General features: G+C 33.7%; 1 protein-coding gene across 1 annotated transcript; it reads right to left on the bottom strand.

Annotated features, from left to right (window-relative positions):
- Positions 1 to 214: 214 nt before the first annotated feature.
- On the bottom strand, positions 215 to 6,206 carry Kat60 (katanin p60). The gene is made up of 10 exons (XM_077438454.1): positions 5,881 to 6,206; positions 4,468 to 4,552; positions 4,243 to 4,393; positions 3,987 to 4,168; positions 3,733 to 3,900; positions 3,426 to 3,547; positions 3,163 to 3,342; positions 2,931 to 3,089; positions 2,538 to 2,761; positions 215 to 2,461 (listed from the first exon to the last, which is right to left on the bottom strand). Exons 1-10 carry the CDS (start codon positions 6,055 to 6,057, stop codon positions 2,263 to 2,265), a joined length of 1,647 nt encoding a protein of 548 aa, XP_077294580.1. The 5' UTR covers positions 6,058 to 6,206; the 3' UTR covers positions 215 to 2,262.
- Positions 6,207 to 17,535: the final 11,329 nt, after the last annotated feature.

Genomic DNA, 17,535 nt, shown 5'->3' with positions numbered 1-17,535 from the left:
ACACCCTAAAATCGGTCAATCAGTTTTCTCGTGACCGATTTTAGGGTGTGACCAGTTTTAGTGCGACGGGTGATCACGTGTGACCGATCTAGAGCGACCGGTTGTCCTGTGACTGGTTCACATACGACTAGTAGTCCGTTTACCATTGAATTATCAATTCAAACATACTACTAAAAATAATAACAACAATAAATGAGAATAAATCAAACTCGGACTCAGTCAGTAAAAATAAGTTTATTTTAAGCATATTTACAGAGATGTGTAAAAATTAATTTGTAAAATTTTGTTATGTTGAAATGAAAAAATAGTACTACATGTTATACAAAAATATTAGTTGTTTTTTTTTATTATTTTATATTTAACATTGTGTTTTCATATATGTATGTGTATACGACAATATCCTCTGTTGCGAATAATACCTCAGCCAATTTTAAAATGATATGAATAGTCACCGTAAAATTAGTTACAACATAATTTGAATTACAATTAATGTTAAAAACTCTTCTTGGTATTATGCGATTTATCTCGAGATTTATTTGTATCGTTTATACATTAAAATTAATTTTAATTAAGGCATGAACATCACCTATGTATATCCGGGTCTATAAAAAACATTCATATGCCAGATCGCAGATGAGCAATCATCGCCAAACTATTGTTATCATTATTCGGACATAATCGTTAAGTGGATCATTTACAAGATTGTCATCATTTGTACAGATTAAAACGAATATTATCACAACATTTGTGCTTCGGGCGATTCTATCTGGGGAAATGAAAAAAATATGTATATACATACGTACGTGATTCATGTCATAGTAAAGACCTACAAAATATGGAGTATAACTTTGTCTTTGAACTTGAATGTCACATTTTAAAACCATAAATTTAATTATGAAATTTTAATACTGATAAAAATATTGACTTGCTATCTATGTATTTATATGTATGCAGTTTAAGCGTGTCGTATTATCATTTAAAAATAATAATACAATCTACACCGAGTATTGACCGTTTATGCTTATTATAGTCACGAACGATAATTTTGCGTCCCTCGAATGTACGGCATAATTTTTTAAACATACAAAATTATATCTAATCAACAACAATTGCATCTTTAAAGCCTTATTTGCACTGTTGACCAGCAACAAATCAATGCACGATAATATTTACGATTCAAGATTCAAAAAAATGTTGTTGAAAATAGATTAGCTTTTGCCATACTAATAAAAAGAGTGAGTCTTCGAAGAGACGCATGTATCATATTTAAATTTCATCAAGGATCAACAAATTTAAAACAAATCGAAACAACAATTTCAAATATTAACAATAGAATTATGTAACAACAATAGGATTAAAAGTGAGAGAATAAAAGAAAAAGTAACAATCACAAAACCATAAAATGTCTTTTGAGTTGATATAAAATCTAAAGAAACATTGGAGCCAAGCCAAAACCGTCACAATAAAATAACACTGACAGCTTAGTTTGAAAACAAATAGTAAGTCAGACTCAATCAGTTGATGGTTTGAGTCCGATCTAACATGTTTTTCCTAGGTTTGGGCCCGGTATTGTTACTTTTTAGCGACGGCTTTATCCAAACACGAGTTGTGCCACGGAATGTATAGCAGTAAAATGATCGAAGAGATGAAACTATAAGCCGAAATAATTGTATTACTAAAAAAATCACAGAATCCAAACATTATCAAACTTTGGTCTTTCCTCACTATTAAAAACAAAACTACAAAAGAGAAGCGTTACAGTCGTTGGCCACTTCAATTTGAAAGTCACAAAATTAGAACCAAATTTTGTGCCCTCAATGGTGCTCTCGTACACTATTAAATGATAATAATATATTATTTTGTAGTTAATTTGAGTGAGTGTATTGTTTTAGTTCATGTGACTAACAACTGTAGCGCTTCTACAATCAACGATAACCAAAGCTTTTTTTTTTTAAATGTGGTTACGATTATAAAAATTCATTTAGCGGCCACCAAATTAAATGGTGGTCACAATTCATAATATGGAACAACTACGTATACAGATCAAAAGACCATTTTATTACAAAAACGGGGAAATTGTTTGCACATATAAGCCGCTCTTTTATATTTCTTTTTGTATGCATTTTCATTATTCCACTCCTAATTTAGTAGTTTAAATATTACAATTACAACAATATTATGCTCGTGTGAATATTTTAATTATTTATTGATAATAAGAACACTGATATAACGTGGAAGCTTTTTTTAAGTACAGAATCACAATCAGGACGATCCGAATTCAGCCATCCATTGAACATATTTGTCCAAGTCGGTCTTCGACACTGACTTATTACATTTACTAATGGCATCCCTGAAGTCTTGAGCGGAAACGGGAAGGTCCAGTTCTTCGCGAGCGAGTTGCTTTATCTGCTCCGGCTTCAATCCGGCTATTTTCCTACGCATTGACATCATCGACGCATCACTGAAAAAAAAAAGCAAACAGATGAGTACAAAGCAATTATAGTGGATTCGAGAGTGGTTTTCAAAGATGTACGCACCGGCACACGTTTGTTATATCAGCTCCGGAATAACCGTCTAGTAAGTTAGCGATAGATCGTAGATCAACGCTCGGTTCCGTCGTTACTTCCTTCAAGCTGATGCGTAGTAAGGCTTCTCGACCCTCTCGATTGGGTAACGGAATATAGATACGCTTTTCAAGACGTCTCCTAAGCGCTTCGTCTATGTCCCATGGGAAATTTGTCGCTGCTAGCACCATGACAACCTAAACATTAAATATAAAAATTGAAAAGAAGGAAAATTCAACAAGTACATGAAAAGATAACTGTTTAATTCATTTTTAAATGTACTCTTGTATAATATTTTCTACATGGAGTAGACAATGTCATTTGATTTGAATCTGATTTATCATATTTAAGGAATAGATATATTACCTTATGCGGTTCATCCGCGTTTGAACTAATACCATCCATTTGTACGAGAAGTTCCGATTTGATTCGCCGCGACGCTTCGTGTTCAGTTTCAGAGCCACGTCGCGAGCACAAAGAATCTATTTCATCTACGAAAATTGTGCTTGGAGCATAAAATCTAGCCTAAAATAATAAAAAACGAAACATCAGAATAATGAAAGCCATACTTGAATAAAGCCTACCGAATACTACAAACCATTTCGAACAGAAGTCGGACGAGTTTTTCCGATTCTCCACGGTATTTAGACGTCAATGTGCTGGATGAGACGTTGAAAAATGTAGTGCCACATTCTGTGGCTACGGCTTTGGCAAGCATCGTTTTACCGGTACCAGGCGGTCCCACCATCAACACTCCTTTCCACGGCCGACGAATGCCCTATCGATGAATGGACGGAAAAATCGTCAGCACAATGGTCGAAAATTACAAAGGCAAATTGGGTACAAAAGACGCGACAATACCTTGAAAAAATCGGGCATCCACATAGGCAAGACTACGGCTTCTTCTAACAGTCGTTTTGCTTCAACCAAATCGGCGATGTCCTCCCATCGAATGTTTGGATTCTTTTGAACAATATCTCTTTCTGAAAAATAATAATAATACATTCCGTTAAAGTTTGACACCATATGCAAACCGATGAATAGTGCAACGACCAGATTTGAATAACAGAAGGGGCCAAACAAACGATGTGTAAAGCTTTTCAAAGTATGAACAACAGAAGCGAATGTACATAACATAATGTAACCGCAATCAATAAATAATCCTCACCTAACATATCTACAAGATAGCCATCGGCATGACAGTCAGCTTCAAATTTCTTCTCCTCCTCCTTATCCGGTGCGTCTTCCTTGTCTTCAGTTTCACCGTTATTATTATCTTTATCGGATTCTCGTTTCTCTTTTAGATGTTCTTTATTAGTCGATTCTTTGCTTTTAGCTTAAATATACAACAAACCAATTTGAATTCAATTCCAATTAATATAAATTAAGCAAATTGTATATAAAAAAAAAAACAATATATACCTAAACTATTTTTACTTCCAGTATTTTGTCCTTTCGTCTGACGTGAAGTTCTTGAATCAGCTTGCTTTTTATTGGCGGCAGTGCCGCGTGGACCCGAGGAGTTCTTTCGAGAGTCTTGTTGGCTCACCTTTTTACCAGACGTATTAGCCTGACCTCTCAACGGTTTTATCGGTGGACCGCTTCTGTTCCAAAAAAATGTAATGAAATAATAATACATAACAAATATTTAAAAAATAAAAAGAGCAAAAATGCTAACTTGTGTTCTACGGGTGTTGGCGATGGCCAAACTTCTGGATCCCGGCCTGGAGGCGGAGGCCAAACGTCCGGATCCAGCTCGTGTGGCGCTGGAGGCCACATCGGAGCCGGAATATCTCTTGTAGGCATAATTTCTTCATAACCAGATATTCCTAAAAACAAACAGCAACAATGAAAATTTGCTCTCCATTTAAAACTTTACATTTAACTAGAGCGAAAGCCGTACTTGCATGACCGTCGTGTTTGAAAAGTTGTAGTACCGATACTGTCGCTTTGAACTGTTCATATTCCCTCGCCATTTGTTGTTGGACCTGTAACATGTACAACATTATGATTAGAATGCGGTTTAAACGGTGCGAATACGACAAAGGATATCCGATTTATGTAGGAATATTATTTCGCCAATATCAAGCGAGTCCTTGAATCGCTTAAGCATAAGCACTGTACAAGGAAAACTGATTATAATGTTTCATTGAAGACGAGTGCAACGTGGAAAACAATAGGTTCATTGGAATGTTGAAACGGAGACTTTATTATAATATAAAAATTAAATAAATAAATTTTATATATAAAATCTTTTTTTTATTATAAATATATTTACTATATAAGATTAAATATTTTACTTTTATGAACAATTTTTGGTACAAATTAACATGTTTTTGTACTTTATATAGGTTTTTCATTCCAAATTGACCCTTCTTCATTTCAATGTCAATTTGAATTGAAAAAGGTTTAATTTGAAATCAACATAGCATATGCTTCCAAACAAAAATTCTCTTTGAGTAAATCAAAATACAGCATTGAATAGTACAATTCAGTAATAGGGAGACCTAAGATAGTCTTAGCTTTAGGTCAACGTTTCGAGTTGGTGTTTCAAGACCAGCGTATACTTAAATTTGAATAATTCATCCATATTCAAGATTACCGATGAGTACATTTAATGTATAGCTTGTCAATGTATTTCATTTAAAACATTTCAGGTACATATTTTCTACTGCTTGTGAATTATTGCACGTTTTCAATCATTTTTAAATAATGGTAATCACTGATCAAATATCAAGTATTGAAATATTACATTGAATCAATTTATAAGAGAATCTCGATAACGATATTAATGCAATATTTGCTTTAGATTTATTTTTTTTTAATCTTCGAGACGGCTTAAATTTTCAAATTCATTCCATTGGTAATTCAAAATAATAATACCATTGTATTTACAATTGCCTATTAAGCGCTCCAACCTTCTGTTTACAATTCACAGCTACAAGCCAAAAGCATCCTTATGCGTAGGACTTAAAGGTTCAATATAGAGAGCGCACTTAAAAAAAGTTGAACAGAACACTTCTCAGTATAGATGAGTTGAGTTTAAGTACGTCGAATCATCGCCATTTGCGTCAAGGAAAAATGAACCTTACCCCGTTGGCAATAGAGCCGAAAATCGCACTAGACAACAAAACGAATGGTCAACCTGATCGTTTCGAACTGATTTGGTCATAAGACGACAAGGCTACGACTACAAGGCATACACATGGCAATCTGTGATGAAGGGGGTGAAGGTCGAGGAGTGTGCAGTAGACGTTTGACAGTTGAGAGGTAGAGTTGGGTGTGTGAGGGGTGGGGGTGTGAGTAGTGTACTGACCAGCTGCCACTTGGATCTGCGCGTGTGGTCGGAGATGGTGAGCATGAGCCTGTGCAGCATCTGGACGACGCCCTGGTAGTAGACGCCGGCCTGCTCGTAGTTTCCGGTGAGCGCCATCTCTCGCGCCACGCGGGTGCTCTCGCAGATCTCCACCACCGACACAGCCATCACGGTCATCCCCCAACCGCTGCGCTGCGACGATGAAACACCCCTGACACCCGCTCCGCCCCGCGACCAACCCGGCCGACCGCGAGCCGCTTACTGACTATCGTACACCTTTTTTGGCAGGAACGACAGCTTGCCAACTCACCAACTGCTGCCAACTCACGCCTCACGCCTCACGCCTCACACCTCTCCCACTCTTCGTTTATTCGTTTTGTTTTTCATTTTTTGCACAGTTTGGCTATAAAACAAACGTAAAATTAATTATTATTCGCATTAAAAATAAGTTGTTAATTTTTTAAAGATTTTCTCGGTAGTTATTTCATTTTTTTAACATATGTAGTTGTAACTTCGGCAGTATGAAAAAAGTTTTGTGTTGTCGAAGGTTGTCTATGAAATTGCGCTTAAGAGTCCTGCACTCCTATGTTTGGTCGGTTTTGCTGTACGGATGCGAAACGTGGACGCTGTTAGTAGCATCTATGAACAGGATAGAGTCCTTTGAAATGTGGTGTTACTGGAGGATGCTAAAGATCTCGTGGGAGGAGCATGTAAGAAACGAAACAGTCCTCCAGCTTCTTCATAAAAAGAGAGAGCTTCTTGACACGGTGAAGCGCCGTAAGATGGAATACTTTGGCCACATTATTCGCGGCCCCAAATATCGCCTTCTACAAACAATCATAGAAGGGAAAATAGAAGGCAAACGATGGCTTGGGAGAAAGAAGCTCTCTTGGCTCCGGAACATCAGGTCATGGATGGGACTCGGTCTCGAAAAGTTATTTCGGCTTGCCTATGATAGGGAAGAATTCGCACGGGCCATAAACGATGTCTGCCCATGGTAGTCGCCTTCGTCCAAATACGGATTCGGCATTAGAAGAAGAAGAAGAAGTTGTGAAAGGTCTGAAGCTGAAAATATTTGAGGCAGAATCTGTTGCTCAATTTTAAAAGCCATTTCACATTTTCATTGGAAAAAAAATTCTTTAATATTTTTTACAATTGGGTGCCAGGTCACAAAAATTTGTTAGAGTGGAGTGAATGAAAGGCTGAACCAGGGTTTCGTTTATGATTTTAAGTTGAGAACGTAGTATTAATGGAAATTGTATGTATATGTAGATTTCTTTTGAAAAAATTGGCGTCACAAAACGTGTCATAAAAATAATGATTTTTGAAAAAAATATTCGCGGGAACAGAACTTATGTATGTACATATGTATGTAGGCTTTTTTTCTAAAATAAAACACATTATACATATATAATCGATTAATTTTTTTATATAAGCATTACATTTAATTAAATGCGTTTCCGATTTACAATCCTAATCTTACACGCGTAAGAAAGAAATTTAATAAATTAAATTTGGAAAAGCTAAAATTCAATAAATTAGTGATTCACTGGATGTGGCTTTAGTTATAAGCCAATCAAATATGCTTTTTTCATTATGATATTGAATTTATGACGCAATCAAATTGTTGGTTATAAAACATTAATACTTATTATTTATTTTCTACCCTTCAATAATGTTGGGAAAAAATGTCATTTATATAAATATAACTTCACGAATTTCATAATGGGGATATTGGATTGCTCAATATAAACGTGGTTTTTCCATTTTATGCTTATGGCATGCTAATTTCGCACGTCTTCGATAAATAATTGGCAAAATTAAACTGTCAGTTAATTTTAATTATATGCGAATAACTTATGGCCATAATCAAATTGCAAATTTATTCATCGAGCTCCAACTGTCAATAAACTTTAAAATTAGTAATGAGAATTCATCAATAACAAATATTGAAATAAGTCATATTTTATAATTGGAATAATCGTGTCTCCGAAAATTATACGAAAGGAAATTTGTCATTGCGTGCATCCGTTACATTTTGTTTAAATTAATTAAAAAATAATTAGCTTCGTTCTTTTGTTTCGTTACATAAACGCCATTAAGACTCACGTTTTCACTACCCAGGTATTTATTACTGTAATTTGTACTATTATAAACACATTTTAAGCCCTCGACTAGCTCGGCGAGAATTTTCAGCTACCTCATCGCGTCCTAATGGGCCAAATGGGCCGTAATTTCAAATTGAAAACCCTACATGAGAATTTTCTGGCACCACATAAAAAAACCGAGGCATTTTCCAACAATACTCCTGACTTGTTTTACTCACTAATGTAATCTCACCATCGTGGTATACACGTAATGCAATTTATCTAGCTTTGACCGTAGAGCATTTTTACTTTATCTAAATATGAATGTACATACATATACACATATGGAGAGTATCAAAAGATTGAGCATTGTGATCGTGAGATCGTACCTTGGGATTTGTAATCAGAATCAGTCACTGATCACGTTTTCCGATTGGATTTTACTTTTCTTTTCTAATTCATATTTATTATTTATAGTAGTATGTGTAAAAAATCATAGAAAATCTTTATGAATCAATGTAAACTTATTATATATTATGTGTAAATGTGATACACATTTCAATGGTGATCATTCCACTGAAAAGTTTTGATATTTATTTCCGAAAAGTATTTTTTTTATACTTATTTTACATCTTACAAATAACTATCGACTTAGCGGACACAATTGAAATCTCTATCGGGGGCCAAACCTCGCAATATGGCAAAGTTGCAAAGCTATCAGAAGAGTTTTAGGAGGTTTGGTCATAACAATCGCAAAGTAAAACTAATATTTTTATTTTTTAACATATTAGCCACAGTGACACACAATCATAATAATAATAACCTTAATCATAATAATAACTACCTGTTATATTTTGATGGAAAAATCATTGACATTTATAGTAGATGAAATCAACCACGGGCGTTGCTCCACAACCACTCAACCAGTTCAGTACAGCTTATATTAATATAAACCGTGTAAAGATGGAACAACATTTCAGAAAGTTGTACCTACTTATAGGAAAACCAAAAAAATCGGCAAATATATATCACTAGTGGTTTTACCCGGCTTCGCTCGGTTTTTGTAATATAAACCGCTTAAACTTGGTTAATCTAATAGTAAACATTTTATTAAATTTATTTGAATATTCATTTGGTTTTTTATTAAATTTAACGTCACTGATTTTACGAACCAATAAAGTCTCATACGAAAGTCTCAACATTATATACTTACAAAGTCTCTTTCGTAATTATATTATACTATGTAGTTGTTTTACCCGGCTTCGCTCAGTATTTGTAATATAGACTGCTTAAACATGGCGAATCTAATAGTAAATATTCATTTGTTTTTTATTAAACTTATTTGAATGGAAAAAAAATATATCGAATCGAAACCACATCGAATCGTCGACATAGAAACTTTGATTTGTTTTCGATGTTACCAAACAACATTACATACTTACAAAGTTTCTTTCGAAATTATATATTAGACTAGTGGTTTTACCCGGCGTCGCTCGGTATGTGTAATATAATTTGTAATATAAACCGCTTAAACATGGTTATTCTAATATTAAACATTATATTTGTTTTTTTATTAAATTTATTTGAATTGAAAAAAGAATAATATTCAACCATCGTCATATTTGATTTGTTTTTGAAGCGTCCAATCAAACTTTACAACCTTTCAAAGTCTCTTTCGAAATTATATATTAGATATTAGATTTCAATTTTAGACCGATCATTCATAGGGCCAACAAAAATAGAATGTTATCAATATAATATATATGTATATATATAAAAAAACTAAGATTACATTACTTCAGACCCCCGAAGGAATGAAAAAAGAATAGAATCATTTTATACAGAAATTGTAACCGTGAATGTTATAGCGAAATTACATTTTTTCTACAGATCGCGTGACCCGAGGCAAAGTCACAACGACGCAAAATATATTTATTATCTAAGAAAGATATTGATTTATACCGTTTACTATTTGTTCGGAACTTTCAGCTGAAATTCGAATTAGATAGCCGTAAATCGAAATAGATATAAGCCGTAAATATCGATGGGCAATGCAGTTTCCTCAAGTATCGTAGATATTTTCAGCAAAAATCTTCACATTTTATAGAAAGTCATTCCGAGCAATTCCACTACTACTGCTGAAAAAGGAATCGAAAAATCAATTCTTCCTCGTAGTTTTTCCTCGCTGAAAGTCGGCATATATGTATGTATATGTACCTACATAGTTTCGTGTCTGGCTTGGAGACTTACACGCGGTTCGCTCGTTATATACCTAGTTTGGTTCCACAAAGAAGTACTTATATATAGGTTAATAGAATGGGGAATATCGCCGACTGCCACCGAATATCAGCGCATCGGCAGATATGATGTTGTCCAAGACAGGGCCGAATTCACTCCGGGAAAAAAATTGGCGCAAAATTTGCAAAATATCTCATGATAAATCGACACGTTCGAGTTGCGTCGGTTCCGGAACAACGTTCGGTGAAATCCGTCACGGACAGTTTGATCGGTCGTTTTGGTATTTGGTATAATTTTTTGGTGTTTTTTTTTTTTTGGAGTGGATTGACTTGAACGTTTGAATAAGTATGGGTTATAGAGCTCAAAGTGTGAATTTAAATGTATATTGAAGTATATTTATTTATTTTATTCTAAACAGACCATTGTGGCATAACAGGAATTCCTAAAGCGCCACAATGGTCAAAAAATATAACATAAAAAAAACAAAATAACAATTAAACATAAATTAATACATAACGAAAATAATATACTCATCAATTATACATAAAAAAAATACATTTGAACATAAACATAAATACATCCATACATAAACATAAAAAATAGCATTTAATAATAACAGATGAAGTAAAAATATCAAATAAAAAATATAGCATAAGGAATGCCTTGCACCTACAGCCAGTTCCAATAAATATGTAAGAAACAACTACAAATACAAAACATCCCTGTAAGGCCCAAATGGGAGAGAGTTAATCAAAATTTCACTCATGAATCATGAAAACAATGATGAGCGCAGACTACCAGATAAATGGGTTAGAGTAATTTCCGACAATTTACGCTCACTAAGTATATGTATATTAAAGTGTAACATTAATGTATTTGGTTGAAATATATATGTTGCAGTGAAATTATAATCTCACTGACGTTTCAGTGAAATCATATCCATATTATATGCCTGGTTCGCATATAATTTCGGACGGTTGGGCAGCGTACGGAAATATTCCGAATTCCGGTAAAAGTAGTTCACCAGGATAATTTAGTGGATACAAATGATAGTGAAATATGTATATACGCAAAATGTGGAAAATATGTGGGTGTGTGTGAAAAGAAAAAGATGAAGCGTCAATTTGGCACAACGCGTGCCCGTTTTGATTCATATTTACATAGATGAATTTGTATTGAACCACAAACGAATGCGTGTATATTCCATTCGCAATATGTGGAATATTTCCGTACGCTGCCCAACCGTTAACTCAACCAAAAAAAGGTTAAAGAAATAAATTTTAAGGTTAGGTTAAGTTAGGGTTGGTTTTATTTATTTAAGGTTAGGTTGTTAGGGTTCGTAGTACTTTGTAATTCGAATTCGTACGTTCTAATTCGAATTACAAATTCACTGGCACTGAGAAGCGAATTTGTAATTCTATTGTTATATCCATACAAATTATAATTTCAGTAGTGATATTATAATTTCACTGACAATAACAGTTTCACTGTAACATATACATACATATATATCAAAGTGTTTTTCTGATTAAGATTTAAGTATTATGTATGTATATACTATACATATTTATAAAGTGTGTTTTTTGTTGTTGTGTAATTTATTTTTCATTGAAAACTTTCCTAAGACGGTTCTTAAATTTCGTTCTGAAAGCGTAAAAGTAACGAGATATTGCAAAGAAAGTGTTTACTCATCTTTTCACACGTGAAAGAAGAAAGTGTTTGTCAATAATTGGGCATGAGAGTTGTAGACGAATTCAATATACACCCTGACATTTTTTTTAAGTAGATTGAGTTTCAAAATTTGACACGTTTTCAAAGGACGTCCTTTGAAATTTTTCTTAAGGATATTTTTTTCTTAAAATTATAATATACTAATTTTTCCATTCATAATTTTTCTATATATAAAGATGAATATTTGTTTGTTTGCTTTTCTGTTATAAAAATTTACAGCTTTCACTTTAGGACCACCAAATTTAGTATATAATCTTATATATTGAGTTCATTATTACAGTGCAAATCGCGAAATAAAAACACTGAACACAATTCGAATAATAGATAATTCTGAATGGAGATGCTCGATCCGAATTTTGCCAGAAATTTTTGAAATAAACGACAAAACGGTCTATATTTTATTTTTTTCATATTGTATGTCATAAGGTTAACGGACTATTGGCCGAACGGACACTTGGCCGACGGATGCTTGGCCGAACGGATATTAGGCTGATGGACATTTCGGACAGTTTAACACGACGGTCGAATGAAATTTTTAATTGTTTAAATTTACCAAATTTCAAATTTTAATGAAGTTGAGATGATTTCTGAAAAATGTACATATGTATGTATATGTTTTCGGTGAGATTTGAGTAATTTCGGTAAACAATCCGTTCGTCAAAAAGTCTGTCGGCCTAGTGTCCGATCGTGTTAATTCCATGTTCAGTTTATTTCGTATTCTTCAGCATCTCGAAATTCAGCGATTCAGTAATAAAAAAAAGCTGAAATGTTCGTAATTGGTAAGAAAGCGCATTGGGGTTTATCTTTTAGGCCTTCCTGGTATATATATATACATATGTCACAGTGAAAATATATTTTCACTGACGTTTCAGTGAAATCATAACCAGTTACATTTTGAGGGTTGGTTTTATTAATTTAAGATTAGATTTTTAGGGTTAGTATTATTTAAGGGCTAGGGTAAGTTAGGTTAAGTACGGGTTGGCCCTATTCACTTAAGATTTGGTTGTTAGGGTTACATTTATAGAGTTAAACGTTGTAAATTCATTTTTTGAAACATTTTTACTGTAACATATACATATCTATGTGAAAATAAATATCCAAAAACATTATGCAATGTAGATGTAAAGATATGTATGTATATTAATCGTGGGAAAATATTAGTAAAAAAAAAATACAAACAGCAAGCATATACATATACATATGCTTGTAACCATCAACAAATTCGGGCAAGCCGAATTTGAGAGAATAAATTGGCAAACACTAGCAGGAGAAGGTTCTATTTGGATTTAATAACCTTCCAAATCGGGTAAATTTTTCGATTCCGGCCGGAATATGAACCTGTAGATAAGTAATTGCTTGACCAGTGAGCTATGCTGTAGGTTACATATTCCATTTTCAAAATTGCAATGCAAATTTGTCAGATTGGAACACATTTTTAAAACAAAATCAGTAAGGGTCGAATCCGACCCTGCGCCAGGTGCTTCTATTTTTCAGCGATTTAGCACACGAAATGAAAACAGAGCGTTGTTGTGGCCGCTTAGAGCGATCGCGTTTTCCGACGGTTTCGCTTAACAAAAAAATAGAAAATAAATTAAAAAAGAGGCTTTTCCTTTTGTTGGTGTTTTCCGAGGAAAATCGCATAAAGCCGTTCAATTTCGTCCACACAATTCGGCGTTCAGTGTACCGGACGTGTGTGCGTTGTTGTGCCATTTCGGAAATTTTACCACCCATAAACGTTTCACGGTCAATGCAAAGCGAACGTTAGAATGTCCGAGTGAAGTGTTCATTTTGTAATAGTAATTGTTTTGCTAAATACGAATATAGTACTAACAATAATAATAATAATAAGAACAAAAATAATAATTAAAAAAAAAGTGAAAAGTTCGTTATGAACATGCAAATTTGAGCGTTTCGCCGATCGTGAACGAAATTCGTACAACACGTGAATAGATTCGAGCGGAATTTGCATAGATTCGAGCAGAATTTAATTGTTGACCCATTTTTATTGCATTACAGTTCGTTGTGTGTGTGTGTGTGTGTGTGTGTGATATTTTAATAAAATATCGTATATACATATGTATTACGTTTTATCTCACGAAGGAGTATTTTGAAACGGGATTCGCACTAGTAACATAATTGAAAATGTACTCAATTTACAGTTTTGATATGCAATTATTTTTTCCTATACTTTTAAATACGCCTTCGTGAGGTTTAGGTATTATACTTATGTACATATATAGTAGGCATAATGTAATTATTACAGTATGAAGTCAGGGGTAGCGTATTAAAATGTGTATTTAATTTGGGTGTAAATTGTTGCATGTTGTTGTATGTTGACGCGTGTTTTTGCATGGTGTGTGTCAAACGTATTTTCGGTCTCAATTCACTTTATTCTGTTTTTTTTTTATTATTATTACAAGGTTTTTATTAGTTGTACTTCATCAATTGGTCTGACACTCTTCTGATTGCTTTGAAACTTTGCCATTTTGCGAGGTTTGGCCGCCGATAGAGATTTGAATTGTGTCCGCTAGGTCGATGGTGAAATATAATCTTAATAAACATGTTTAAGAATCCAAAAAATTGTGAGACAGCTAGCCCTTTGCCACTAACTTGTCAAAGCTTTATATGTTTGACTTTTCGCCCCCCATTCGTTTTGTCAGATTTTAATTGTTTGAGCGCCTATAATGTTATCATTTTCACATTATATCTTATAAAATTTGCATTATAGGCTCTCATTATCTCTCATGTATATTTTTACTTCACTAATAGGTTATACATATATTGAATGTTAAAAATATATTTTTATAAAATTGAAATGGCCGATGCGGTGTTTGTTCTTTGGCCAAGGCGTTCTCGCCGTTTGATGTCTCTCCTTTCAATGTCTTCTCGCTGATTTCAACTATCTGATTTTGACTTTTTGGATTGATTTTGAACTGAGAGCGTCTCTTCCGAGCTGCGATATTTTACGAACCTTTTATCATACTAGATTTTATAATTAGGTTTGAATTTAAACGAGTTTTAAAACGAAAAATTGCCTATTTTCTGATATTCCTTTGTTGTATTTTTACAATGTGCGCTTTTACATATTTTACGAATTATATTTTAGTCCAGAATTTGAATAAGGTGTGCATATTTGAAATTTAGAAAGGAGTTCTAGAAGATGCCGGTCGCGTGATGCCGTACCTTTTTCTTTTATAAAGTTTTCCATAATGAAAGAAAACGGCATAGAATTATAAATTGTACAAAAAAAGGGAGCGGTATGTATGTAATTTCGTTAGAATGAAATGAAATGTGTATTTTCGGTTAATTATTTTATGAAACAGACCGTAATATGTATATGTATGTATGCACGCATAAAACTAGTAGAGGACAGTTTAAAAACAGTATTTATGTATAGACATATGTATGTAAGTTCGTCTGGTGTTTGTATGTTTGTGTGCGAAAAACGACAAGAATTGCACACAAGGTTTGTTTGATAAGAGAGCTCAATGGAATTCGAGTAACCGTTATACACAATATCACGATAGTAACTGTTCTCAGATAAAAACAAATTATTTCCCATTACAATCATGTCTATATTATGTTTGCTGGCACAATGAGCCGTATATTAAAATTGGTTTAGAATTTGAAACATTAGTGAAACAATGTTGCAACATTTGAAAAAATAAAAGGTTATCTAACACTGTCTGGTAAAAGATCGTGCCGCTTTGCAAACGGCACGATCGTTTCTTGGCCCTATATGGAGCTCAATGTCTTCTCTAGGAGTCCAAATAGTCCTAGACACACAACTCTAGTTGCGGCCTTCATTAAATTTTCACACTTTGGCAAAATGTACACAAACAAACAAACTGTGAGGCGCGTTTGCTTGTGCGAGGAATATATGGACGTGAATACGTTAATTACCTACCCACACACAAGTGTTGACTGTTAATTAGAAATTCTATGCATAATATATGTATTATATTATATCCACTTGAATGGGTTTCATTATATTATGTAATATATGTATATGTAGGTAATGCATTGAATTAGATTTAATAGCTATTAGGGATGCTTGTTGATTTTTCGATTTAAGATACTTGTGATGCAATAAATTTTTTACCATCGAACGAACATCAAATACGAACTTCAAGAAAGAAAGTTAAATATTTTCCGGGAAATTTTTAAGATTTGTCTTAAAAACTGCTAGGAAATCTTTCTCGTGAAGCACATTTTGTGGAATGTTGAGAATTCCCGGGAAGTTTTATGCAGGATTTTTAGAAGGTTTGCTACAAAAACTGCAAGGAAATCTTTCTCGTGTGGTACATCTTTTGGAATGTTGAGAATTCCCGGATGGTTTCTATAATGGATTTTTAGAAGTTTTGACACAAAAACTGCAATAAAATCTTTTTCGTGTTAGTGCAACTTGTGGAACGTTGAGAATTCCCGGGAAATTACTTAAGAGGATATTTAGAAGATTTATTTCAAAAACTGCAATGAAATCTTTTTCGTGTAGTACATTTTGTGGAATATTGAGAATTCCCCGGAAGTTTCTTTAGAGGGTTTTTAGAAGGTTAGCCTCAAAAACTGCAAGGAAATCATTTTCGTATAGTACATCTTTTAGAATGTTGAGTTGCGTGAAGTTTTTTTCGAGGATTTTTGGAGGTTTATCTTAAAAATATTATGAGAATGTTGAAAATTTCCGGGAAGTTTCTTTCGGGAAATCTCGAGAAGTTGTCCTAAGAAACTTCAAGGAAATCTCCATGAGAATCCCTCCTACCGAATTCACAGGAAGCATGTACTTTTTTTAAGTAATAATTAATAATTCCCGGTTTTATTTCATTGAAAAATCACCAAAATCTCGAGAAGTTTATCATTCAAAAAAATCCCCGGAAAATGTTATGATTTCAACTTAAATAAAAATTATTTGGTCATAGCGACAAACTGGGGATACCTGTTATGTTGCTATGACTCAATATAATAGAATTATTGGTAAATTTTTGAATATCATTTGGAAATGAAAATGTCAAGATGAAACCTTTGTCAGTATTGAATTGAAATATATTAGGTCGATGTCATATTGTATCCGATCAATTCTGATTCAAATCGCATCCGCATCCGATCGATCACTGTCCATGACAGTATGGTTGAAATATATCTATGTAATAAACATTTGTATGTATAGAATTGTAATGCTCGTCTAACGAATTGATCATTGCAGAAAAAATACGCGCGTACATAATAATAAATATATTTGGTATATAATACAAACATGCGAAACTCAGTGGTGTGTGCAGTTCAGTGGGTGTATTGAATAATGATTTGACCTCGTTAGTTTGAATCGCGAAACCAGTTTGATCGTTGACTTTTTGGACATAACCTCGTTGATGCAACGCTAATTGCCATCGCGTTGACGAATTCGGCAGAAGAATTTTCATTTATATTCCCGAGAGGAAAATGAGCGATAAATCCGATGCCGCAACCACCACCGATGATATCAAGGTAAACGTTTCGTTTGCATTTACATATGTACATATACGTTATATTATATATTTACTTCGTATAAAAAAATAAATGCGTGAGTGACAGATATGGATTGTGTCGGTGCGCTCCGTTCTAC

Source organism: Arctopsyche grandis, chromosome 9 (genome assembly GCF_051622035.1).
Source record: "Arctopsyche grandis isolate Sample6627 chromosome 9, ASM5162203v2, whole genome shotgun sequence".
Taxonomy (NCBI): domain Eukaryota; kingdom Metazoa; phylum Arthropoda; class Insecta; order Trichoptera; family Hydropsychidae; genus Arctopsyche; species Arctopsyche grandis.
Note: the sequence above shows the minus strand (reverse complement) of the source record. Positions and strands in the feature narration are given on the sequence as shown.